The 25,932-nt window shown below is 39.0% G+C and overlaps 4 protein-coding genes across 6 annotated transcripts; 1 reads left to right on the top strand and 3 right to left on the bottom strand.

The window, feature by feature from the left end:
* Positions 1-642: 642 nt before the first annotated feature.
* Positions 643-10,945, bottom strand: LOC140796589 (serine/threonine-protein phosphatase BSL2 homolog). Of its 2 annotated transcripts, XM_073149652.1 has the most exons (21): positions 10,078-10,945; positions 9,752-9,812; positions 9,540-9,618; positions 9,337-9,416; positions 9,154-9,248; positions 8,927-9,026; positions 8,307-8,376; positions 6,332-6,433; positions 6,156-6,237; positions 5,105-5,284; positions 4,277-4,550; positions 3,889-4,132; positions 3,524-3,694; positions 2,939-3,177; positions 2,554-2,638; positions 2,345-2,443; positions 2,061-2,260; positions 1,891-1,966; positions 1,675-1,810; positions 1,444-1,583; positions 643-1,336 (listed from the first exon to the last, which is right to left on the bottom strand). In XM_073149652.1, exons 1-21 carry the CDS (start codon positions 10,448-10,450, stop codon positions 1,253-1,255), a joined length of 2,970 nt encoding a protein of 989 aa, XP_073005753.1. In that variant the 5' UTR covers positions 10,451-10,945; the 3' UTR covers positions 643-1,252. The 2 variants fall into 2 exon arrangements, with proteins under 2 accessions (XP_073005753.1, XP_073005752.1); XM_073149651.1 differs by having other exon boundaries at positions 2,061-2,443; positions 10,078-10,778.
* A 1,327-nt stretch (positions 10,946-12,272) lies between these two features.
* Positions 12,273-20,285, top strand: LOC140796112 (uncharacterized). Of its 2 annotated transcripts, none has more exons than XM_073148985.1 (13): positions 12,273-12,403; positions 12,513-12,533; positions 12,616-12,716; positions 12,821-12,878; positions 13,027-13,070; positions 13,153-13,233; positions 13,524-13,652; positions 14,041-14,141; positions 14,756-14,838; positions 15,244-15,460; positions 15,934-16,017; positions 16,509-16,561; positions 19,912-20,285. In XM_073148985.1, exons 1-13 carry the CDS (start codon positions 12,379-12,381, stop codon positions 20,079-20,081), a joined length of 1,167 nt encoding a protein of 388 aa, XP_073005086.1. In that variant the 5' UTR covers positions 12,273-12,378; the 3' UTR covers positions 20,082-20,285. The 2 variants fall into 2 exon arrangements, with proteins under 2 accessions (XP_073005086.1, XP_073005088.1); XM_073148987.1 differs by having other exon boundaries at positions 13,524-13,594; positions 14,031-14,141.
* Positions 17,144-18,993, bottom strand: LOC140796114 (33 kDa ribonucleoprotein, chloroplastic). The gene is made up of 4 exons (XM_073148989.1): positions 18,261-18,993; positions 18,096-18,197; positions 17,699-18,007; positions 17,144-17,613 (listed from the first exon to the last, which is right to left on the bottom strand). Exons 1-4 carry the CDS (start codon positions 18,681-18,683, stop codon positions 17,491-17,493), a joined length of 957 nt encoding a protein of 318 aa, XP_073005090.1. The 5' UTR covers positions 18,684-18,993; the 3' UTR covers positions 17,144-17,490.
* Positions 20,286-20,511: 226 nt separating the features above from the next.
* Positions 20,512-24,298, bottom strand: LOC140796113 (nuclear transcription factor Y subunit A-10-like). Its single transcript, XM_073148988.1, has 8 exons — positions 24,176-24,298; positions 24,002-24,075; positions 23,768-23,816; positions 23,380-23,643; positions 22,305-22,420; positions 22,128-22,196; positions 21,837-21,974; positions 20,512-21,447 (listed from the first exon to the last, which is right to left on the bottom strand). Exons 2-8 carry the CDS (start codon positions 24,011-24,013, stop codon positions 21,046-21,048), a joined length of 1,050 nt encoding a protein of 349 aa, XP_073005089.1. The 5' UTR covers positions 24,014-24,075; positions 24,176-24,298; the 3' UTR covers positions 20,512-21,045.
* Positions 24,299-25,932: the final 1,634 nt, after the last annotated feature.

The raw sequence follows: 25,932 nt of genomic DNA on the forward strand, positions 1-25,932 counted from the left end.
GTACTCATGTTGCATGGCCATGGTGAGGTCAACTACTTACTCTTCTGAGCACGTTAAGCTTGACTAAATTTCCTCACTTATTCAAACAAGGGATTCTTGCTATTCAAACCACTTTGGTGGCTACTCTATATTTATGGAGAACTTCCATCCTCACAGATGCTGCAGTCTCGAGAGAAAGTAGGGTACGTCTGAAACCTATTAAATGTGAAATTCAATTGATTTCATTTGAAAATTAATGTCTAGAAAATATTGAAACTGAGATGAAATCTATCTAATCTTATTGTTTGAAACAAGGATGAAATTTATTTCATTATATTTATCTTTCCTCTTATAACATGAGTCTCAATAATAATGTAACAGAATGAGGATACGACATCAAATGATCAAATCATTGGATTTCACTAGATATATTGAAATACAATCAATTAAAATCTCATCACTTTATAGTTCTAAACAGCGGATTTGATAAAAATAGAATTCCAAGTCAGTTGAATTCCACCGATTTGATGGTTCCAATCACAAACCTTTCGATCCTTTAGGGACTACCCACAACTATAACTAGTAACCCAACTAGGACGTGCAACACAAGGCCAATTGTCATTCTCAAAAGCAGGAACCTACTCAAGATTCATACAGTAGAGGTTAGCGGAGAAAACAATACTCTTCTATAATACGTGCAACACAAGGCAAACAAAGGCCTGCCCTCATAAATCAAGAATTCTTAGTCAACCCACTCAGAACTTACATCGTATTCACAGAAATTACAGTGAAAATGTGCAGCAACGAGGAATGTATATAATACAAGATTGCCCTTGATGAGTGGAACGCATAATTTTCACCCACACTATCACATCCTCCTGAAAGAAAAATCGAAATGTAACAAAGAATACCTACTCGAATCAGCCTATTCATCATTCCAATGGGAGACACAGTAAAGATCACATACACTCGCCTATCTACCAGCAGCTGAATATACACAGGTGAAACTTCACAGGGAGGAGACCGTTCTGATCAGCGTAGTAGTTCTAATGTAGTGAACCAAGTGGAAAGGATGGTCAGGTTACATGTAAATCACTCATTTTACTTCAAATCAGCAGCTCCTCAGCAAAACTTGCTCTTCCTGCTGATCACATCCAGATCACCGGCTTGTGATTACACGATCCCTTGTGTGAAAGAAAAGAACAGGCATACCCGAAGAAGAGTCTGACATGTAGAGAACTATCAAGATCTGATATCTGATGCAGAACTATTACTATATCCAAGCAAGAGAACCTCGATCATTAGCTACTTGAGGACGGCCTCTGGTTGGGGTTGGCGGTCTATTGGCATTAAGCTCCTGAGATCACCACAGGAGAATGACAAAATAAGACACTACACAAATATCATACTTATGAATGATACAAATATCACAAACGAACATCCTCCAGGGACAGAATCTTTCACCTGCATCCATGTATCCTCAATATGACGCTCAGGAGATGTTTCAGGTGAATTAATTGCAGGGGGCAAAGGATGAATAAGTTTGGGAACGACCACAAGGTCTCTGCCCAAAACTAGAATTGCCCCTGCATTATTTGCAGTTCCTATATACAGATATATGAGAAGTTAGAGCGCAAAAACGGCATACGATGTCAGGCATGTTGGTAAGCACAGTCAACCAGAATGATCCCCTACCGCAATAATTAGTGGCAGAGAAGAGAGTGATCAGATGACCTTGAGCAAAACGTTCAAAACCATCCATGACACACTCATGAGCTCGTACAATTAACTGCAGGTCATTATTATTACAGAACTCCATAACACGATCAGGCTGCAGTAACAAGTGAAAAGCTTTAGAAAACAGCACTAAATGATATACAGGAGAAAAATCAAACACACAAGTGCACTGACCCCAAATGTAACCAGACCCGGGCCCCTAGCATTTGGTCTTAAACCTTCAACACTATCATTTTCTGTTGGATCAGACCTGCTTGAAAAAGAAGAAGATATAAGCAATTATTTCTGAAAACCCGAAATGCAAACCATTAGTAAAAGACCAGCATGAGGTTTCATATAATGACCATAATAAATCCATCAGAACAACTGAGCCTGCTTCCATTGAAATTGGCCTTTGGAGGTTCTCGATCTGCTCGATATGATTGATGGATCGACCGATGCCACCATGCATGCAGATTATTTTCTTTTCTATCAGCGCAGCCAAAGGAAGCCAATTGAACAGACGATTTATGCGGTGCCAAACCCAGATACCATCTCGCTCTCCCTGTTTTTGTAGAAAGAAATGATAATTTACAACATGACAGATCTCATGTACAAAGAAGAAAACTGAAAAGGAGTATATTATTACCATCCGCTCAATGCACTCAATCCTGAAGCCAAATAAAGCATTGATATCTGCTGCCTCATGGTTTCCACGGATTAAATGAACATTATGAGGATACTCAACCTGCAAATAACAATTAAAATTGGGTTGAGTTGGTTAATTAGAAATCTCATCTAAAATGTTGAATTAACTAAGAAATGGTGCTGCAAAGAGGTGAATTGTGTGCCAGATACCTTCAGTGCAAGAAGAAGAGCAATAGTTTCCAAACTATGTTGGCCACGATCAACATAATCTCCCAAAAAGAGATAATCGATATAACTGGAAATTTGAAGGCAAAATCAGCAAATCAAGCAATACAGGTTTTCTGAGAAAAAGGAATCTGACATTTTGACAGAAGGTAACAATTTGCTCAATTGGCCATAAGGACCATAAGGTACTTGAAATAAATCATGTAGGGAAGCACCATGTTAAGATAAAGATGACTACCACTATCGGGAGATTTCAGCTAAATCATAGGCATGTATCGAGATAAAGGTCCATCTAAATAATAAGCAATGATCCTTCTGAAATTCAATTAAAGCAAATTCTATATTATCACGACAAAATAAAGGAACATACGCTATGTCCCCAGCTGTTGAAGGAGCACCATATTCATCAAACAAGCGCATGAGATCCCCAAACTGACCATGTAGGTCGCCAAAGATCTTAACAGGTGCTTTAATTTGCAGAACACTTGGCTCGCTGGAAAATATTCTTTCAGCACTGTCACAAAGATCTGCAATCTCATTGCAATCTAAAAAAAACTGCCTGCGCACAGGGGGCTTCCATCCACGGGGTTTCAAAAGTTGTGCAATAACCTGGATTAGCATCACATATATCAGAAGCAAGATATGTAAATAAGGAACATTAGGTTATATTTTTCAGTCACTATGTTCAATAAGGTCACTCTTCGGCCTGTAAATATCTTTTTTATATAAGCAACTATCAAAATCCATTCTCTAGAACTGAAACAGAAACAAATTGTCGCAGTTTTTGTGAATAACATCTTAGAAAAATAGCATTCATGTCATATTTGCTTGCCAATATCCTGAAAAATTCATGGAAAAGCATGGAAGTATCATATTATTCCCTTGGCCAAAAGTTAAATGTCATTTTCCGTGAGCAATTTACAAAGTATGTCTTAATTCTAATGATCAATTTTACCTTTTTAGGCACACTATTGATAGACATTTGGCGGTCTAATAACTTCCTGGCTGCTGTCGCACTCTCAGGAGTGCCATAGCTGACCCTCCTACCTTCGTTCTCAAACTGATCGATTGAAAGCTGCCTGACCATACCACCCAGAGCACCCCCTGTCTCTGCAGCTATGACTACCTACAATAAACAAAATGTCATCCAAGTTCCCATTACTGACAAAGATCAAATGGTTTTCCAAGGTCCATGCAATGGTTTTAGTATGACAGAATTAGGTTACCTACTATACTTGACATTACAGAATATTTTGATCAGTCATCAATAAGAGAACAAAATCAAACTAGAGCTGGAAACAAAATGACATAGCTACTAACCGCTCTGTGGTGCAGCCGAACGCCAGGTGGCATGGCATTACTTGAAAGAGGAGAATCTGGCACTTTTATTAGGCTTGGTATTTCTTTCCCACTTGGTGTTACCTCTGAACTTTGATCCCTGTCAGGGACTTGCTCAACTTCACCATTACTTTGCCGAGCTTTTGCAGCGGCTAATGTAGCACTAATTGCTTCAGCTTCTGCTGCTGAGGCTTCAACCAGATATTCTATGCCTTTGCTCAATCTCCTACATGAAAGATTACCCATATAATATAGTCCACTAAATTCGAGTAGTTTATATTAAATAAGAGATTTTTAATCTAAAAAAAATGTCTCAAAATTAAATCTTTAAAAAGTGAAGAAATGCATTCTTATCCTCAATGAAGGCTACCTGGATCCTTGAAGCATGGCATTTTCAGTGCTTATATCAGCATACATGTCCCCATTTACAGGAGGAGCAACTGGAGTTCCAAGAACAACAGCACCACCAGGAACTGCATCAGGAACATTTTCTGCAACTCTTTCATCAGCAAATGTATATCTTCCTGGTGATCTTCCTACTTGTACATTAGCAACTGCTGCAGCTGCAGCAGCATGAGAAGCTGCACTAGTTGTTTCAGCAGCAGCCAGATCTTCAGCGACAAGAAGGTCATCAAGAAGCACACCTGGAGGACAATCAGGACACAATTATACACATGGTCTGAAGTGGAACGTAACTAGAAACAATTACAAAACCTATAAATAAATGGTTCTATATTAGCAGATAAACCTGATAAGTTATCTACGATGTACTCCTGAATCTTGATTACGTAAGTACTAGCTTTACTTCAATAATATGAACATTTTCAAGAAAAAAAGTCCCAAGTTATCTTGGCAGGGAATACATGTTTTCATGGTCAATCACAAACTTAAGATTTCATAAATTTGACACTACATTGATGAAGGGGAAAAAAAAAAGATAACTAGGAGGATGTCTTCTGCACATAAAATCAGTATGACTATTTCCTGACGCAGGAGATGACGTTTTATATGGTATGCATCAAAGGCCTCACATAGCTTTGAATTGTCACTGTCATTTGCTTAAACATGGCAAGAGAGTAAAGACATGATACTCACAGGATAGACACAAGTTACAGCACAACTAAGAAATTCATTCTGCTTTCACATTTTGAGACAATATTTCATATAAAAAAAGGGGTTCATGACTTGACGTACTCACCACCACGTAAACCTCCATAAATGAAAATCAAATCACCAACTGCAGCAGCTGCATGCCTGCAACGTCGTGTAAGCTCAACAGACGCATCTCCACCAGCTGCATCAGCACTATATTGGCCTGTTCTGGGACTTGTAACAACTGATTTTGTGTCGCACCACACTCCCGCAGCAGTATCCAGAACTAAAGCAAAAGGTTTAAAAATAATTAATATCTTGGAGAGGAATTTATCCACCAAAAGGGCACAGTAAAAGACACAGGCATAAAATTAATTGCACTGACATTTTCCAATTCATTTCACTTGATTAGCAACTGGCAACTCAATTATATACTGCAGTGATGGAGCTATGAAATCACAAAAAGCAAGTAACGAGTTTATCAAAGTGATAGAAAAAACAGATCTTCAATTTCATAGCTTACTGGGCATAATGTGGATTAAAGAATGTGCACTATATGGAAAAGTCAATGTGAATTAGAACATCTGATCAATAATTTTATAACTGCAGTCAACAAGGCAAACAACTGAGTGAAAAGTTATGAAGCTGGATCAAACAAAAGGTTCTTCAACAGAGTGCATGGAACTATATGTAGCGATAATAAAAATCTTCTCCATATGTAATGACAGAGCTATTCATTTGTATAGCAACATTTCCTAAGACAAATAGTGAGATATATGAAAGCATGCAATTAATTGGTATAAAAGTGATACTTCCTTTGTGGAAAGCATTTTGTAGATCTCCAGTCCATTTTGGATTCTAATAGTTAACAGAGGATGGAGACAAACATTTTTAGACAGATCTAACATCAATTCAGGTTGGAAAACAATAATAGAAGCTGAGAGGAAAATATTGTTTGTTTCCCACTACCCTTAGACCAACTGGATTTAAGTACTAACATTGTTTGCTTTTCCTCTCTTGGATCAACAGTCTCCACAAGAAGAACATAAAAGTTCCTCCATTGTTTAACAATAGGACATAATACTTCAAGTTATCAAAATATGCAACTAAAAATGACAGTGACTACCATTTACAACAATATTCAAGCCGAGAACAACCTGCTATGCTTGAGGAGTCTTCTACCATGCGTCCCCCTCCAAGAGCCCCTCCCGATACATGAAGTCGTGCATTGACAAAAACCTAAAAAAGATACATATCCTAGTCAGCAATGAATTTCAAGAGAAGAACTAATAGAAAGAAAAGTTTGAAAGTAAAATTAAACTGATTAACTCACAGCTGCATGTTGGTATCTCGGAGAAGGAGAGACACCAGGCGCCATAGCCCACTCCCATCGCCCATCCCGATGTTTTGCAAGACCATATGCACTTGGCAATGGCTACAAGTACAAAAATTGGAAAAGGTTACAAGTGAATTACTGAAAATGCTTGAACAAAATATATCATAGTAAAATTCAGTAATATCAATAAAGAATAGGTTTAATTATACGTTATCCCCTTGTACTTTGACCCAATATCATTTTGCCCTCTTGAATTATAAAAACATACAAATACACCCTTAGACTATTGAAATGCTACAACTAAATTCATTTGTTAGCCTTCTGTGAGTTAAAACTTACGTGCCAAGCATGTGAACAATATTTTTTTAGATAGACTAAATTACTCTCATGAAGGTCAAAAAATTATTTTTGGACAATTTTGCCCTCATCTCCTTTCTTATGCTGCTCCCTCTTATTTCCCAAGAGGGAAATAGTTTTTGGACAATTATGCACGAATCACCTCAACAGCGACGGTCTTGTTGCTGGTGGCGCAGACGACGCAGCTCTGTAGCTTCTTCATGGCTTGGATGGAGAGAGAAGAAGAACTGGAAGGGACAAAGATGGGGTTTTGGTGAGGGAGAAGAGAGAGGGATGAGCCATGGAGATTAGGAACATGGTGGGAAAATTGAGAAAGAGAAGAGGGAGAGAACTCCTTTTTATCTCCAAAGTGTGGATGAGGTAAGAGAAAGATGTAACAGGTAAATCTTAAGAGAGGTGGCATTCGTGCTTATAATTGATTTAAATTTTACTTTCTTATCTAATAAAACCTAATATTTATTCTAACTACAAAAGAACAGAGAAGTAATTTTAAGGTATATATAAACAACATTTAAGGAGTTGTAGTTTTTGAAAAATCTAAGGAGGTATCTGTACACTTTTATAATACAAGGAGGTAAAATGATACTGGATCAAAGTATAGAGCGACAAAATATAATTATGCCTAAAGAATATTATGGCTGCAATAATAAACAACAAGGCACTTCATATAATCGCAAAAAGCAATAAATTCTTGTATGATGCAGGTAGTTGTTATACTGAGAAAGAGTATGGTGCAATATCATGCAAATTTCAATGACAAACTTTACTTAGAATAAAAAATAGGGACATGGAATGCCATCAAACTCCTATGGTCAATAAAGAAAATTTGTTACTATATATAATTAATATAATTGATGAGTTTGAAAGGAACTAGAATCACCCCCTCATCTAAACTCACCAATTATCTGTCACTCAACCCCCCGCTCCAAAGCCCAACTCCATATTCTTATCCATCCAAATATTACTATAATTTCTGGAATGATATGAGGTATTTAAATATTTTAGCTGATAACCTGCACCTTGTTTCCTTTTACCCTGAATGTGTCTGGACAATATATCTGCAATCATATACAATGGGTAGTCAAGAGTGATATATCATCTTCAAATATGGCTGGTTTATATTCCTGTGGAATTTGCCTACTGATCACCACCATGTACAAATGACCACGTGCAGACACCATTTTGATAAAGCTGGTCGATGTTGGTTATATGTAAGAGATGTTTGACATAGGAGTCTTGCAAGTATTCTATTGTAAATAAATAGAATGAATAGATATCCATATACCAGTTAAGACATCCAAATAGAATAGTCAAAAGTACTTAAAAGGTATTAACTGTACAATAAATGACTAACAGCCAAGACTTGACATGTTGATATTTTCAAGTACCAGAATACAATTGTTACATGGCCTAAATTGCTCTAAAGATGTTCCAATCCTGGACTACGAGTTTCTTATTTTCATGTAATAAATGGACTTCTCACACTTAATAATCAAAGAAAACTTAAAAATCTTCAATATAATAAGCTATCAGATTATTTTTACTCTTGTCAAAAAATTTAGTTAAATTAGACTAATCATAAAAATATTAATCCTTGTATAGATCCATGACTCACCACACTATTAGCATCCCTCCCTCCACAAAGCAAAAGGAGTCCATCAGAGCGTGCACTTGCAGTTGCATACCTGAACAAGAATACACAGTAAGCTCCAAGAGGACACAGCCAAAGGAGAAATGAGCATTCAAGAGGATACTTACCATATATGTATGTGTGTGCGGAGACAGTTCTTTCCTCCACAGTTATAAGTTAATAACAACTACAAGTAAAGAATCCTATTACCAAAATTCATCCAAATTTTACACATGAAAAGTATAAAGTTGTTATAGTAAATAATTCTATTATTTCACTTGTAAAAGAATGGCACAAGCAACACAACTTGGACTAATGTGGGCAGAGTTACACAGTGATCTAAAAGAAAGCTTCATAGAGGTTTGCATTCAGTGAACAGTATAAATTCAAATGCACCTCCTAAAAAATTAACCTAGCTTAGCTGGCTGAAAGTAAACTTTTTAAGTTTTACATGTAACTTCTCCACATCAACAAGAAACAATCACATGATAATTCTTCAGTGCAGCATTAAATCCCTCAAGTCTGTACTGTGGAAATCATGAATTATATCACATGAAAGAATACCTGATTTGGTGAAAAACTGAAATTTTGATAGATGTACTTACATGCATGGGGGTGGGCCATCACCTTCTGGTTCTAGCTTTCTCCATTCATAAGGTTTAGCTGCAGTGTCTAGGGCCCAAACATCAGCTAAAGGACGCTTACCTATAAACATTTATTAGGACCTAACATTATGCGCTTGTCTACAATAAAAAGGAAATGCTGAAACACAATTGGAACTGTTTGTGGGGTACAATGGAGGATGTTCTAATGTTTATAGATAATTGCCTACCATCATTCCCACCAATTGCTAATAGAAATCTTTGCCCCACTAAAGCCATCACATGCCCATACCGAGGGCCAGGACCAGGTCCTTGTACAACCACCCTGCACTCAATCATATAAAGCCTCAATATGGGACATATAAGACATCAGCATGGTATTTGTTAACTGATATCTTGGATTGGATCACAACCTATGCCATCGTGGCCGTTGCTGTGTTAGGTCCAGAACATGAAGATCCTCCGCAGATAATCCAGCAGGGCCAATTCCACCCTGGATAAAACAAACAAAGATAAACTATGGATGGTTTTCATCTGGAATATCTTTCTTTATCGAGAAGATCAGAATAGTGAATCAAATACATAGAAATGACCAAGCATGATTATTTTGGAATACCTGAATGACCACCATAGTACCAACAGCAGTTGCAACATGTGCAGCCCTTGGCGATGGTGGTTCTCCAAGTGGAGTCAACCTGTAATGCAATTCTAATCAAACAAACTTCAGAGAAAATGACACAAAAGAATCAATGAGCAAGCAAACGAGGTAAAACCCCCATAGCTTCAAAGTCATTTGTCATTCACAACATTCACCAGCTTCAATCTTACCTCGTCCATTTATTTGACAACACATCATAACAATGAACGTCAGCAGTTGCACCCGCTAAACCTGCAACCCGGGAAATAACAATCAGAACCAACGCAATATCCAAGTTGAAAATTCACCAATCAACACCCCAATTTTATACAAATTCTGCACTTCACTTTCTGGCGTTCCACAAATTTACGATCCAACCTCACCATCTAGAGGAAATTGCTCAAAAATCAACTTAGACAACAACTCAAGCTACCTTTACCTTCTCTTCTGCAAAAATTAGGGTTTTCAAGAAAGAGATACCAATTACGATCACTCAAAGGGGATATAAGAAACATACGTATGCCAGCGCTACCGGCAGGTGATGCCGGGGCAGCCGAATTGCCCTCGAGCGCAGTCGCACCTCCGAATAGGATAAGCCGCGGGCCTACATACCCCGGCGTCCCTTCCTCCCCTACCGCAGCCACCGCCGTGAGCGTGTGACCGCAGCGGCACCCGGGGCCGTCCTCCTTCTTCTCTATAATCGCGTTCACCACCGAGTAACTCGGCGCCGGCCTCGGTCCGGCTACAGCCGGCTGCGTCTGCGCCGTAGGCGCCGGCACCGGCACCGGCACTGGCACTGGCGACGGCGAGGTCGAGGGTTCATCCTGGTGGTTACCGGCAGTCGGATCGTGGTCGGCATCCGACGCCGTCATTGCGGCGTCCACATCCATCACTTGCGTCGTCTGCGGCGGCGGAGATCGAAGATAGCTGCGGCGGCGGCGGCAGCCCTACGAGGCGGCGGCGGGGAAGGGGGCATTTACCATAACGGGAAACCCTAGCGCACGATCTATAGACCCGACCGTAACGGAATTCGTCTCCGCCGCCACCAAAATTACCCGAATCTTTGTCCCGAAATCGGAATGATGAGAGAGAAAGGTATCGCTTTGATCTTTCCTCGATTCCTCTCTTGCTCTCCCCTAAACTTGCGAACAAAATGGGAAGGAAAAAAGAGAGAACAAAAGAAATAAACGAACGTATAAATCACAATTGAGGTTAGGCAAAATAGGTGGGAGAGATCTCCGTCCGTCTTCAACCCTCTTCTATGTTTCCAGGAAGAGGCCGAGGAATTAATTAATTCGAAGAAGAAAAAAAAAAAAAAAAAAGGCGAAGCTGGAAAATCTCATAGGAGAGCATGTTTGGTGGACGGGGGACGCTTGATCCATCCCTTCATTCTCCAACAAACGGCTGTGATTTTATGTTCTCTTGGGTTTCGGGATCGGTTTTAAGGTTGGGGTGTGGGTGTACTGGGACGTCCGGTTGGAAGGAGAGTTTTACCGACTGGGGCCGGGAACCTTTGACGACTTGGCTTTCTACGTTGGGTGGTGGGGGATGGATGAACTATGAAAAGCTATTGATGAGAAAATAAAAAATAAAAAGTTTTAAATTTTTTTGTTGTTTTATCATCACACCATCAAACAAACAGTTTGTTTTTTGGAAATTAAATCCATAAATTTATAATGAGTTGATAGCACTAGATCACTATACTATAGTTATCAACCTTATTATTATAATCTTATATTTACGCGTCATTTGTAATAAAAATTAAAATAGTTCCTGTGAAGGAGAGGGAATCTATTGAATCAACCCTTATACACTAACACTTTCAAATGAAATTTTTTGTTACAATTAAAAAAAAGAAGGTTTTGCTAAGATTGTGGTTGTCATTTGGGAGGGATCCCAAGTTCCCATCTTGAAGACTTGGCCCATGTAAAGAGAGTCTTTTGCTTTCCCAACTATATTTCAAGCAATTATTTATTAGAATAAAGTCAGGGAGAGGAGGGGCTTGTAAGGGGACAGTTGTCAATTGCCATGTGGAGGATGATGCCTTTTGTACTATGTCTGGTTCTTGCCTAGCAAACCCAAGTCATAAGAATGTTCTCCAACTCAATTAAAAGCAACAAACCAAGTGGGGGGTTGTTTTGGATTTTGAACAACCTTTGCTTGAGTAAAAATTATTTCTTTTAATGTCCTTTTCTGTACTATGTCTAGTTTAAAATTTGCCGTTGCAATTGCAATTGCAATAATTTTCAGTGATTGTATAAAGGTGAGGACAAGATCATTCTTGGAAGTGAAACTTCTCAATACTAACCTAGTGATATATTATAAATAAATTGAAAATATGGACCAAAACTCATGTTAAATTGTAAATAATGTCTATTTTTTTTATATAAGTGCATAGGATTAATATATCTCTCATCTCGTGTTAATGAAAAAAAGGTTAAACTATCCTCTTATTCTTTAACTTGTCTATCTTTTATATAAAATTTTAGAATTGATTACATGATAGTCGTGTGTATTAGAGGGTAAACTATAGTGATAAGAGAAAAATACAGGGAGTATATTATAAAATTCTCTACATATTAGAGGTTTTTATATATTTACCACTGAATTTTTTTAAAATATCTAGGTTTATTCAAAATATCAAAATTCCAATCAAAACTTCAAAATATAACTAATCGCGATTAAAACTAGATTTAAATTAACAGAAATACTATTTTGCGGTTGTATAAATAGCTGAAAATCGTAGAAAAGCTTCACTTCATTTCCTCTCCTGAGTCTGATCCGCTCCACACTCCTCGACTCACCTCCTCTTTCAGCAATGTCGTCTGCGATCAAAATGATAGGTGATTGCTTTGACTACGCTCGCAAATTCCTTGATTTTGTTGATCTAAATCCTCTTACGTCTCCCTCTTCTTGCTTTCTGGTCAACTATCTCCTCCCCGGAGGAAGCAGATATAGCCGTTAACCTCACTGGTGAGTCTCCCAACAACCATCTCCTCTACCATTCACTTCTATTGCAAGGATCACAGTATAAAGATCTCAGTTTTCTCTGCAGATGGGATGTTCAAAGGGATCTACAATGGCAAGCAGTGCCACGTGGCCGACATCCCCGCCGTTTTAGCCCGGGCTTGGAGCGCCGGCGTTGATCGGATCATCGTAATCTCTTTCTATCTTTCTCCCTTCTCTACTTGCGCTTCTAATTTTGTTATTCGATAGTTTGTCAAAATTTTGTTATTCGATATGGATATCGTAAAATGCAGGTCACTGGAGGTTCGCTACAAGAATCGAAGGAGGCTCTCGCTATTGCAGAAACTGATGGTGCGCTTGGTTGCTCTAGTTCTTGTTGAACTGGATATGTTTTGTGTCTGTCTGTTGTTGCTCGTAAGCTGTTTGATATAATGTGTGACCCAACTCTTTCGTGTACCTCATTAAAGTTGCTGCTTGTGTTGACTTTTTCTTGATTCAGCACGGCTTTTTTGCACAGTTGGTGTTCATCCCACTAGATGCAAGGTGTGTGTTCTGGTTAAGTGATTTGGTTGGTTCTGATTTCTCTGTTACTTTGTTGAGTAATTTGTTACTATTTTATGTTCAGGAGTTTGAGGAAAGTGGCGATCCAGAGCAGCATTTTCAAGCACTTGTCTCGTTAGCTAGGGAGGGGATTGAGAAAGGAAAGGTAGGCTCGGTTTCTAGACCAAGTGGTATTGGGACTCTACTCCATGTTGGCAGTGCTGTGTAAACTGTTCTTGAAACTAATGGGAGTGGGAGTAAATATCAGCATAATCACCATAGTACTGGCTTAACTCGTAGGATTTTCTTCCATGTTTTCCTCTCATTTAATGCTTATCGAGAAGCCCTTCATTACTTACACACTTGACAGTTGGTGTAGTAACTTCCCTTCAGCCTGGTTGTACTTTTCGAGTGATAATGGCATTAAAGGCATTAATTTGTGCCATTTCAATGCAGGTCGTGGCAGTTGGCGAATGTGGTTTGGACTATGATAGGCTCCACTTCTGCCCTTCTGAGACACAGAAGAAGTATGATGAGAGATCTTTTGATGATTTTAACTGTTTCTTATCTCTCTCATTCATACAGGTGACATGTATATCTACTTATACGACATCACATTTATATATAATCCGGAACCCACAAAACAGTGTCCTTTCTTCACTGTACCCAATAAGTAGTATGCATATGATTATGAGAAAAAGGTACCGTATTTGGCACATTAAATAAAGGCATTATAGAATGTTGAGCATAAATGTTTTAGTACTTTGAAATGTGAACAATTTTATGCCTCTCTCTCTCTCTCTCTCTCTCTCTCTCTCTCTCACGCGCGCGCACAAACACACACACAACCCCTCCTCTTCATCCTCTTACGTTGCCCACTTTTGTAGGTAGATGGTGTATATTGGGTAAGTTGATATTGATTATATGCTATTAGCTATGATGCCTCACCTGTTTGTGCACTAGGTACTTTCAGAAGCAATTTGAGTTGGCAGAAACAGTGAAGTTGCCAATGTTTCTCCACATGCGTGCCGCTGCTGAAGACTTTTGTGATATAGTATCCCAAAATAAGGGAAGGTAATTCTCAAGCTGCGGAGAAATGACAAATTTTGTATAACAAGTATATTTTTTGAGTTCATGATTTTTGAAATTTCAATACTTTGAAGTCAAGTTTAAAATCCAAAAGCAGTTAAATTTGTTCTAGGTAAATGTTCTGAATTAGCTTGAATAGGTTTGCATGAAATATGGGAGTTGACCGTTAAGGAATTTGAAGATTCACTTCTTGGTATAACTTTTTTGTCTTCTTATAAAATCAAAACATGCAGGGAACATGTTAGACCTTCTTAAAAGCACCTATGATGACTGGAATAAAAACACAGCAACTACTGTGTTTAATAAGGTTCAAAAGAAAGAGTTTACAATAATAATAATAATAATAATAATATTGCTAACCATTATTATGATAGGACAATAATAACAACAACTTGCTGCCGTCTTCTCACTCATGTAATATCTTGGAATTGCTGGCTTTCTTTTTTATTTGCTTCTATCTCTTGTCCACAATTCTCCATAGAAACTTGAGCAGTGGTACTTTTTTGCTCAGGCTCTATTCCTATGCTTATTATCAGAATTGATTTCACCACCTTAGGCTAGCATGTAAGAGATGGACATGACTAGTTCTTAATTGACAGGTTCAGTGCTGGAGTTGCTCACTCATTCACTGGTAGTGCTGAAGATCGTGACAGACTCCTATCATTTAATAATATATTCATAGGTTGTGATTCTGTCTTTCCTTTATCTTGCATATAAATAGCTTAGAGATAGAGTAATTTATATCCTGAAGCAATAACAGTGCTTGCTAATACTGTGCATAATTTTGGCTTTTAATTGTAGTTCCGTCACTCTACGGCATTTGGATCTGTTTATGTTGAATACTGATTAGCAATACAAACATATATGAAAGTATTGAACTCTATGTATCTATTATTTAACTATCTAAAAGTGAATTTCACTGCCAATTTGTGGTCTGAGTTAAGATCTATGCAACCTTATCCATATTTGGATAGGCTGTTTCCATATTTGCATCTTTTTATGTTGAAGTCCTTTACTTTATAGATTCTCTAGTTTTCAAGCCCCCATTAGATTCATCAAATACTAAGTATTCCGTTTCAACAAACAGGTATTAACGGGTGCTCTTTGAAGACAAATGAGAACCTTGAAGTTTTGAGAGGCATTCCTGTTGAAAGAATGATGATAGAGACAGATTCCCCGTACTGTGATATTAGAAATACTCATGCTGGAATTCAATATGTCAAATCAGTATGGCCTTCTAAGAAAAAAGAGAAGCATGAGGATGAATCGACCGTTAAAGGTCGCAATGAGCCTTGCTTTGTCAGGTAAACGAGAGTTTCTACAAAGGCATTCAATATTAGCTTATGATGGTCTGACTATGCCTCATATGGCCACATATTGGCGGCTACTTTGCTCAAAATGTTATTCCTTGGTTGTAGGATTTATTCTTGAAGAATTTCACCTTTTTCTTGTATGATTTAAAGCACACTATGGTGTTTTAGGAAGCATGCCGTGCAATTATATTCCTTCAAATGCCAATATAAATCATTGCTCATAAGCATTTGGATGACTAAAACTCTAATAGTCTTTAGTTCAATCAAGCCTTTTCATCATGCAAGAAAGCTTAGAATTTGAATTCATAGAAATATGGCAACCTATTTGCTTATTGCAACAAGATATGTTTCTCTATTTGTGATGTTTTTTTCTGCATGAGAAAAGGTTCCTTGACATAGGAACGTTTCCATTTTTTCTTTTTCTGCACCATTGCTGCGACAAAATAATGATAGTTCCCTTTCAGGCAAGTTCTTGAGGTGTTGGCTGGGTGTAAAGGTATTGCTGATGTAGAACGCTTGAGCAAAACTTTGTACCATAACACATGCCGGTAAGGTCTCTTTGGAATTCCAAAATTGCAAATATTCAATATGAGCATCTCCTGGAGATAAGATAGTGTATCAAAATGTACATGCAAAATGAGCTGTTCTCTTAGCTATTGACTGTTTACAGTTGCCACCTGGATGTCTCTGTTTATATCTGTAAAAGGACTAAAATGGTCATATTAGAAACAAAAGGGCTCTTATTCAATAAGCCATATCACTGATTATTGAAAATCATCATGAATAAAAGAAAATAAAACTGAACATATTAACCATCTGTCTAGCTGTTCACCATCGTATTCAATCAGAATAATTTCGTTCCTTTCTTGATAATCGTTCCGCTTACATCAAGGAGAGAAACCTTTAATTCGGTTTTCTGGGAATTGTACTGCCTAATTAATATACTCCGATCTATTTGCAACTCTTGCATACTTTAGGATCTTGGCACGTTTCCGCTTTTTTTATGAACGCTAATATGCACAAACCTTGATAATTGCAGGGTGTTTTTTCCTCAGGACTTGGATACTGCAGCAGATGCCCTTCTTGAAAGTGGTATTAATGCCCAGCATATTTGAAATTTGTGTTTCGAGCAAATTCTCTTGACACGAAGAAAGGCTAGTTCTAACTTAAGTTCTTTCTTGCCGGCCATGTGTTGTTATCGAGCAATATAAATGCTACATTTGTATGTTCATTTTATTCCAGCAGTATTTCTTACTCCAATGCTTTCCTTGAAATTTGATTTGAAAAGAATTACAGCAAACTGTGTTGGTGCATAAACGCTTGGAAAATTCACACTCAGAGCTTGAAAAAATCATATTCAGAGCGCTGCAGTAATTCAGTCTATTGTGTCTAGGTGAATCATGACTTAAGTTTTTAGGCAACCAGTTATGCTGGATATCTTATGATGCTAGGCATAATGCTCCAACTATTTTGCTTTTAACCCATTTGTCAGTGATAGTGTAATGGTTTGAGTGATTTTTAGGTTGAACTTAGAAGCTCTCATGAGATATGGACAGCCTGCAATCTTTACTAGTAAAACATCTAATGGTAGATTCTGAATGTATGCAGAGAAATTTAGACCTTTATTCTAAAGTAATCCTACATAATTCACTAAAAGAAATCTGGCAGAGTACATTACACAAATCATGAGGAAATTTATTCTTCAGTGATCAGCAGGGAGTCCACTTTGTATTTAAATTATACAGGACTACATCAAGTGATAAACTGACACTAAATTAACTCACGCCAAAAATACATTCCACGCATAGTTGATCAACTTATACCAGGAAGTAGGAATGAATAATTACAAAAGTTGATATCCCGATCCTTTTCCATTTCTCTATGCGCTTTCTCATAGTGTCTTCCATTCTTACATCAAAGGACCTGATCAAGTTTTGGCTCCAGAATAGAAGGAAAACTGAATCAAAGCATCATAGAACTCCTTCAATAATAGATCATACCCTGTATCAGTTGAGGATTAATTAGTAGCTAGAACTTGATTGCAGAGTGCTCGTTTCCAGATCTACAGTCTGCCTTTCAGGTGAAGAACTCGCCGGCGGTCTTCCAGCAGCAGGAGACAATCGAAGCGGCCGACCTTCAACCTCCTGTATCACAAACAAACAAACACCTTCAGATCAACTGAGAATTCATCTGAACCTAAATCAATTGAATTCTATCTTCAATCCTTACCACTCCGTTCATGGCCTCAATGGCGGCCTGGGCCTCCTCAGCCGAAGCGAAGGAGATGAAGCCAAACCCCCTCGACCTTCCGGTGTCCCGATCAAAGATGATCTTGGCGCCGAGCAATCCAGGTTGGGCGGCAAATGCATCCTTGAGAGCCTGCGAGGTGAGGGACCACCCGAGGTTTCCCGCATACACTTTGTAAGGACTGTCGATGAATCCTCGGGTGCCGCCTCTGGCCTTGGGGCTCATCACCTCCCTCTCCCCTCCTCGTGGAACCTCCGGGAAGTTCACCTTCACCGCCCTACCTCCAAGTTGCTGCATCCAGCAATGCAAAAGATTACACACATAAAGCACTAAGGAATCGAAGATTCAACTCAATGAAGCGGAGAGCGTGGCCACTCACGGATCCGTCCAACATCCGGATAGCTTCGCTGGCTTCCTCGACGGTGGCCATGGTGACGAACGCGAAGCCCCGGCTCCGGTCGGTAACTCGGTCATAAATCACCTGGATAAGTACCGGATATATCCATCAAACAGTTTGAGGGCAAGGAATAGAATAGAGAATTACTTCAACGGTGTCGACGGTGCCGGCCTCGCCGAAGATCTCGGCGAGCTGCGCCGGGGTCATGGAGAACGGAAGATTGCCGACGTAGAGGCGCCCCGATTCCTGTGGTGCCGCTGACCATGACTTCGACTCGAAGAGCTCGAAGTCACCTTCTTCTCCTACCCCTTCGCCTCCGTCGTCGTCCTCCTCTTCGTCGCTGGTCTCCGTGTAGGAAGCGGAGGCAGCGGCGAAGAGGAGAAGACGAGGAGGTGGGGACGGGAAGAGGGAGAGGAGGGAGAGGTGGGGGGATTTGTTAATGGAGAGAGAGGTTTTGGGTTTAGGGAGGATGGTGGTGGAGAGAGGAAGAGGAGGGGAAGGGTATTTGTGTGATTTGAAGTGGACGGTGGGGATGCCGTGGAGGAGAGAGTGAGAAAAACCGGCGGCCATTGATGCGGTGAGCGAGAGGAGACGAGAAGAGAGAGGATGAGAAGGCTGTTCTGCTACTGTTTGCTTGCTTTCTGGATCAGTTTCTTATCCGCAAATGGGGAGTTGATCCTCTCCAGCATGGATTGCAGAAATTTGCTGCAATCCATTCTGTATCAGAAGTCATTGCCTCATTGGTAGCCAAATCATCTCAAGAATTACATTACATTTCACGCCTTGAGTTTTTTTTTTTCACAAATTGTACAGTTCACTCCCTGAGTTTTTAGGGATTTATGTTTCACCTCCTATATTTTAAGCATTTACATTTCAAGTCCCAATCTTTAACGGAATATTTTCTTAGAACTAAACTTTGGTTTTCCGAAAATAGGATGTTATTTAGGTGTGTTTTTGTTTGACCAACCCAGTTCCTACTACGTTTTAGGGAAAAAAAAAACATTTCATACTTTTAACTTTTAAGATTTGTTTACATAAAATTAAGGATTATAAATAATATAAGAATAATAAAATATTATCTATCAAATATGTAAAAGGCCTTTCTATCTCCCCACATAATAAGGCCCATTAGAATAAAGCCCAATAAGCCGAACAGGAAGGCGGGAGGAGAACGAAGCCGATAAAAACCGATCACCCCACCGGCCACCCCCTTCAAGAAGCGTATTTTTGGTCTTCTTCGTCTCCTCCCTCTTCCTTGAAGCTTCTTCGCCAAACCCTAAACCTTTCCCTTGATACCGCAACCGCTTATCCTCATCCTTCTCCTCCTCCTCCTCCTCCACCTCCAGCCGTTTCCAACCGCATTCAAGAATGCGATCCTCCCACCCCCTCGGAGAAACCAGAGATGAAGCGCGATTTATTTTTGTTGACGAAGGGTTGGGAGTGCAAGGATTCGTTTGCGGAGTGGGCGAAGTGCGTGGAGGCGGCGACGAGGACGAGGACGACGACGACGGGAGGAGACTCGGCGGAGAAGTGCTGCGAGATCAGCTCCCTCACGCCGATTACTACGACCCCATCTTTAAGGTCGACGGAGACAATCAAGAAAAGGAGGAGGTAGAATTCCCTGATTGAATAATTCCTTTCGACATTGCTTGGATTAACGTTTTGTTTTCTTGATTGCTCTGAAATTACTAGAGGTTTGAGAGGATTTAGCGAGGCCCCTTCCTCTGTGGAAGTAGCATTCTTTTCTTGTTCCGGAATTTTGATTTTCTTGCGGGATTTAAACATAATTTTTAATCAGGTACTAACAATTCCCTTGAAGACGTCTCCCTGGAAGGAAGGAGACGGAGAAGAGGAAGCGGAAGAAGAGACGGAGTGCGGTTTCTGTTTGTTTATGAAGGGTGGAGGCTGCAAAGATCCATTCGTAGCATGGGAGAAGTGCATTCGGGAGGAGGAGGAGGAGAAGAGTAGGGAAGACGTGGTGGAGCTCTGCCACAAGATAACCTCCCTCCTCAAGGACTGTATGAATGCTCACGCCGACTACTACGAGCCCATCCTTAAGGCGGAGAAAGCCATGGCCGACCAATGACGACTCCAAAGGGAATGATCTAGTCCTCCAGTTAGACTCTCTTTTTGGATTGCCGACTTTCTTTTAATTTCGTTTCTCCTTCTTAACTGCCTTTTTCTTTCCTTGAATTTGATAGTTAGAATTTCGGAACTTTGTGCAGCCGCCCTTTAAGGGGAATAAGTTCGTAAAGATCTTTTCCCAGCTCTAGCTGATTCAGTAAGCAAAGAGAACACCACCAACTGGAGCTCATCATCAGTCCTGTGAGGTAGCATTTATATACTAGAACAACAGCATAAATTACCACTATTTGACTAAATCATGCAATGCAAAAGATTTCAAAGTAGGACGCAAACATATCAAATTTAGCGGAACCAAACATAGTAGTTGTTTGTTACAAAGACCGAGAGTTTTAATGCTCCAAACTAACCAAATACCAGACAAACAAGTCCCAGAAACTCCATCAAATATAATACAGCAGATGTTCTTATTCTAATAAAATACCAGCAGAAGACAGGGATGAGCCCCGTCGATGTTCTTTTTTACAGCGCACAGAGGATTCTCGCTATCAAAATAGGCCTGGTACTGCTGGAGTTCCAGTGACTATTAGATGAGGAAGAACTCAGTGCAAGTCAAGCCAAGAATGAATTGCCTTCAGAAAACAACCAGATGGTGGCAGGGACAATCCCTTAACCAAGACTAGCCTCACCACCAAGCATGATAGTGTTGCCAGCTCCGTCATCTGGTTGCATCCAGCTTTGGAGGGGTTATAAATGTATTGCAGTACTGTCGCCTAGATGAGTAAAGATCCTCAGCCTCACGAACCAAGCACTACAACTTATAAACAACCCTCCCCACTACCTCCGTCGGTCAGACTTTGAGGAGGTCACAGCAGCCGTCGGCTGCTGCAGCCCATTTGTTAGGGATAGTGGCACCATGCTCTACGTCGATCATATTTGGCAGAGAGTGAAAGAAAGAGGGACGGAGGTGCTCAATGACCTGGAAGTAACCAACGTCTTCCTGAGCGTACATGCTTGTCGCCTCTGATCCTGATAGACTTGAGCTGCCACTTCCTGAGTTCAGGTTGCCACTGTCTGAATTCAGGACTGAGCTCGGGGAAGTGGCAGGACGAGCAGTAGGTGGCCCATTTTTCACCTTACATTGGCCGGTCCGACCTTGTTCATGGCATAATTTTTTGGTGTTAAGAAAGCGACCGCCGCAACCCCTTGCACGGCGCATTGCATGAAGGTGACGCGACTCGTGAAGATATGGCTGCGGTACAAGAACTAACTCTGATCAAGATTTACAACATGCTGGTAAAACTGATATGGTTCAGTGATTGTTGAGAATCTAATAATATCTCCTTCAAAGTAACATTACAACCACAGAGGTCGATCGTGCGAAATAATATTTAGTATGACAATGGCAGTCACTCTCAACTATATAGAAGACGAGCAATCAAGGAAAGATGCACATAATGTGTTACAACACATTCATGCTAAGTTTCCTATATGACCACACATGTACACAGGCAACTTTTTATCTATTTAACTATTCTGGATTTTTAAGAAAAAAAGAATAACAAAATACCCATAAGGGGAGGGAGCTTGTAGTCTCCACCAAGAACTTGTATTACAAAAGACTGTACAACGGAAACATACCTTTCTAGATTTAAGTGATCTATTCTCCCCTGCCTTAGCACGAGCCTGGCGTCGCCGAAGGATACCATGAAACTGTTTTGCATTCACATAGATCGGCTCATTGTCCATCATATTCAATGGTAAAAGCATACGGCCATGCTTCATCGAAGAAACAAAATATGAGTTGACAAAATGCTTAAACTAGTCAAACACAGCCAAATCATTGCCACACAGACATCTTAATTTCAATTCAACATTAACGAAAATACCGACAAACTACGAGGAAAAAAGAAAGAAAGAAAGAAAACCAACCATTGCTTGAGCTCCATATGTGGTGTATAAGCCATAGCATTTATCAGCATAAGAATAACTGGGATGAAGCTACAAAACAGTTTAGGCACTCAGCTATAGCATGAAAAGTAGATTATTTATATTTTCTAAAACATTTCTGTTCAGGTTAGCATTTATACGATAAAAAAAAAGACCTACCACAGACTGACCAAGTCCCAATTCACAACGACCTTGATACTCTGATAATATTGACTGTCGAGAGATGGTAGCAGACGTTTGCTGAATATTCTGTTCTTTTCCTGGATCCAAGTTGCCTGAACAAAAAATCCTTGTCACTGGTCAATATTCACATAGCAAGTATTTTTCACGCAAAGTTTTCTTCTAATCAGAAACACCAGGAGGAGCATCACCTAAAAAGAAGATCGAAAACTTGAAATAAAGCTTTAATCCTGATAGTACAAGCATTTAAATTTACTACTTACTGATAAGCCAGCTTCCTCTTAAGTCTTATCCATGTATTGCACTATCAGTTTACATAATTAATCATATCTAAACCTAATATTGTACTATCACTTTACATAATTATTCATCTATCTAACTTAACTTGAAATATTCGAATACCTTTACCATCTTACTATCTAAATTAACATGGAAAATTTGAGCAGCCATATAGTTCTCATCATCCTTCTCTAAGTGAAACCAACCACCTTCCTGTCATATCGTCCCTCTAGTTCTGCACATAAGCACTAATTTATGTCCCACCAGTCCTAATAGTCCATCATGGAATCATTTCTCCTTTTCGAGATTCAACATCAGTTATCTCTTCCATTGTATTCAGTCCCCACATTCCTCCCATAATAGTTAAGAAGGAATCTATCTATTTGACAGCAAAAAGAACAGATTAAGCATAAAGGCATCTGAAAGTAATAAAGCTGAATCACACTGAGAAGTTAAAGTGAAGCCCCTTCATGCACAACCTTCATCTATTTGTGTTGCTCTGCTGCCAAATGCTATCAATTTATCAAAAAATTTCTTCTACATGTGATTAGAAAACTATAAAATTTAATCAGCAGGTTAAGCTACTGCTATCAAAACAAGTAATGCTGCAAAGTTAACCTCTCTGTTCAATCTTTAGGACCACAGAAGAAAAGATGGCCCATACTGCATAAGTAATACTTATCTACATGTATAGTGACAGAGAACAAACACAGAAAAGGACTCTGAAAATTGCAGAAAAGTTGAGACGAAAGAGGTGAAGGGGAAAAAAATTTACCTGGAAATATTGAGAACTTAACAGCACTACTACTACTCCCTTTTTCTGGCGTTGCCCGCCATGGGCCCTGCCTAGTGTCTAGGACGTGATGCATTTGTCGCAAAGCAACTGGAAACTGGTCCTCCCCATTGCTATTCTCCCCAGTCAAGGGCTGCATCTGTCCAAAAGTTTCCCCATAGAGTGTTTGAGATCCAATCCACCAAGGAATTGGAGTTCCATAGGAGGGCTGACCAATTCCTCCATTGATCTTGAAGCTCATTGTTGCTGCAAGATAAACATATAATTAGCAACTCTCCCAAAACAAAAGAAAAATAAAAGGATCAAACATGATAGGGATCTTCTTTCTATAAGTATACTTTATATCTTGATGATATCTATAGAACCCAACTGTTAGCTTCAATGCTTCCAATATGCTCAGATGAAAATACCACCTGCAGCTGAAACCTTACACTCTCATTTCTTGCCCAAAATACAAGCAGATGCACACATGATCCAACCTTATACGGTGTTACAAGACAAAGAAAAATTGGTGCTTGCAATAAGAAAAGAAACTAAAACACTGGACCCAAGTAAGGGAGAGAGAGAGAGAGAGAGAGAGAGAGAGAGAGAGAGAGAGAGAGACCCAGAAACACATACACCTCAAATACAAAGAGATCAAACTCAAGGAGCCGCCTTTAATCAATAGCCATGCTACTTCTGGAAAACCCACGTGAGAAATAACATCACCAGATTAAACCCCCGGTGTTTCAGAGAAAACCCATATCAGAAATCTAGTCAAGAGAAGGGGAAAAAAAACCTTTTGAGCAAGGACTCGATAAAACCTTCACCAACCCACCAGCGAAGCAGCTAACAAAGATGAGAAGCGGGTACAAAAGGAAATGAAGATAAGGCTCACATTTCAATCGAAGGCGAAGTTGGCACTCCCTTCACCTATCCGGAGACAAGGGGCAAGGACACCAACGGACAAGAGAGAGAGAGAGAGAGAGAGAGAGAGAGATTGGTAATGCTATGTATAATATGTATACTGGGCTAAGAGAGAAGGAAGACGACCAATAGGAAGAGGCTTTCATGCCTCAAAGCCTTCAGTAATTATCTTAATCTTGGTTACTGTCGTGGCTCATCCACTTACCATCTCTCTCCTCTGTTTTCTAATCACCATTCCTCCTCCATAATTACACTACCAATAATGTGCCCAAGTTGGATTAGGCAAGTAAACGGCCAATTAAGGCGAATTTTACAGTTCCAACCCCCATGAGATAGTAAAACTACACCCCCCTTCCCATTGGGGAATTCTTTACTGTCTGAGTAAAGGTCTATTGTCCTTTATGTCTCCTAAATAGACCACACTATTCACCAAAAAATTTGTGGCCTTAATAGTGTTAATCACCAACACCACTTTTATATTCCTAAAGATTAAAAAAAGAAGAGAGTGAATTATTTTATAACACTATTCTTTCCATTTTTGACTATGAGGTGGTAATTTTTTTTTGGGGAATAGTAGGGATTCCATAAATATTTTATAATTATACCTCTTACAGGAACTCTTGCAATATTATACCATCAATCTTTGCAAGAGAGAGGCATGTTCTAGTTATTTAGGATAAATTTATGTTTACCTTTTGTTATTTAGCCTTTAATTCTTATAGCAAGGATATATACTCCTACATAAATACAGTCTCATTTGAGAATGGTAATAGTAATTTAATTATTTAACTACTTACTTGTGGTGAAAAATATTAACGCTAATAAACTATATTAATTATAGTACTTTTGTCGTTAGTTTTGAATGGAAAATTTCCATGTTACAAATTTAGTTTGGATTGTAAGAGATTAAGCGCTGCCAATGAAGTAGTATTCAAATAATTATAAAGTCTTATGTTGGATAAGTACACTTAGGTTCAAATTTCAATTGCATCGATCTTTTAATTGGTACACTATTAAATTTTTATTTTTCTCTTAAAAAGAATAAGAAGTTAAGTGCTTAATTTTAAAATGCAGGGAATGAAGCTAATAATTGAACCAAATCATATTGGGTTAGAGTATAATTTGCCCTATTATTTAAATTCCTTTGTCAAGCCCTTATTAGAGAACAAAACTTTTCCACAAAGGTAGATAAAAATATTGAGATAGATATGCCACATCACTATTACAAATAAATAAAGAAAATAAAATGCATACATTCTTACTTTAGAAGTAACATCAATTGAAGGTGATATGAGGCTATCTCTCTAGAATGATGAATTTGACAAAAATTAATTTGAAAAAAAAAAACCCAAAACCTATTGTTATCTATGAAAAAGTCATACAAAAGACCCAAATCACTTCACCATTAAAATTATTGTTATTGGTTAGGTTTACAAAAATTCTCTTAATTAGTAATTACTAGGATGAACAATATATAGCACAGAAGAGCATATTTGAGAGTGGTTGGAAATAGTTGTTAAAAGTCATGGTCTCACCTTGTCCTGTTTCAACAAAAAAAAAAAAAAAAAAAAAAAAAAAACTCTGGATTAATTAAGGTTTTGGTGTCAATTTGTTAGTTGTTAATCAACT

This window comes from Typha latifolia, chromosome 10 (genome assembly GCF_019914945.1).
Source record: "Typha latifolia isolate L0001 chromosome 10, TyphaL0001v2, whole genome shotgun sequence".
Classification (NCBI taxonomy): domain Eukaryota; kingdom Viridiplantae; phylum Streptophyta; class Magnoliopsida; order Poales; family Typhaceae; genus Typha; species Typha latifolia.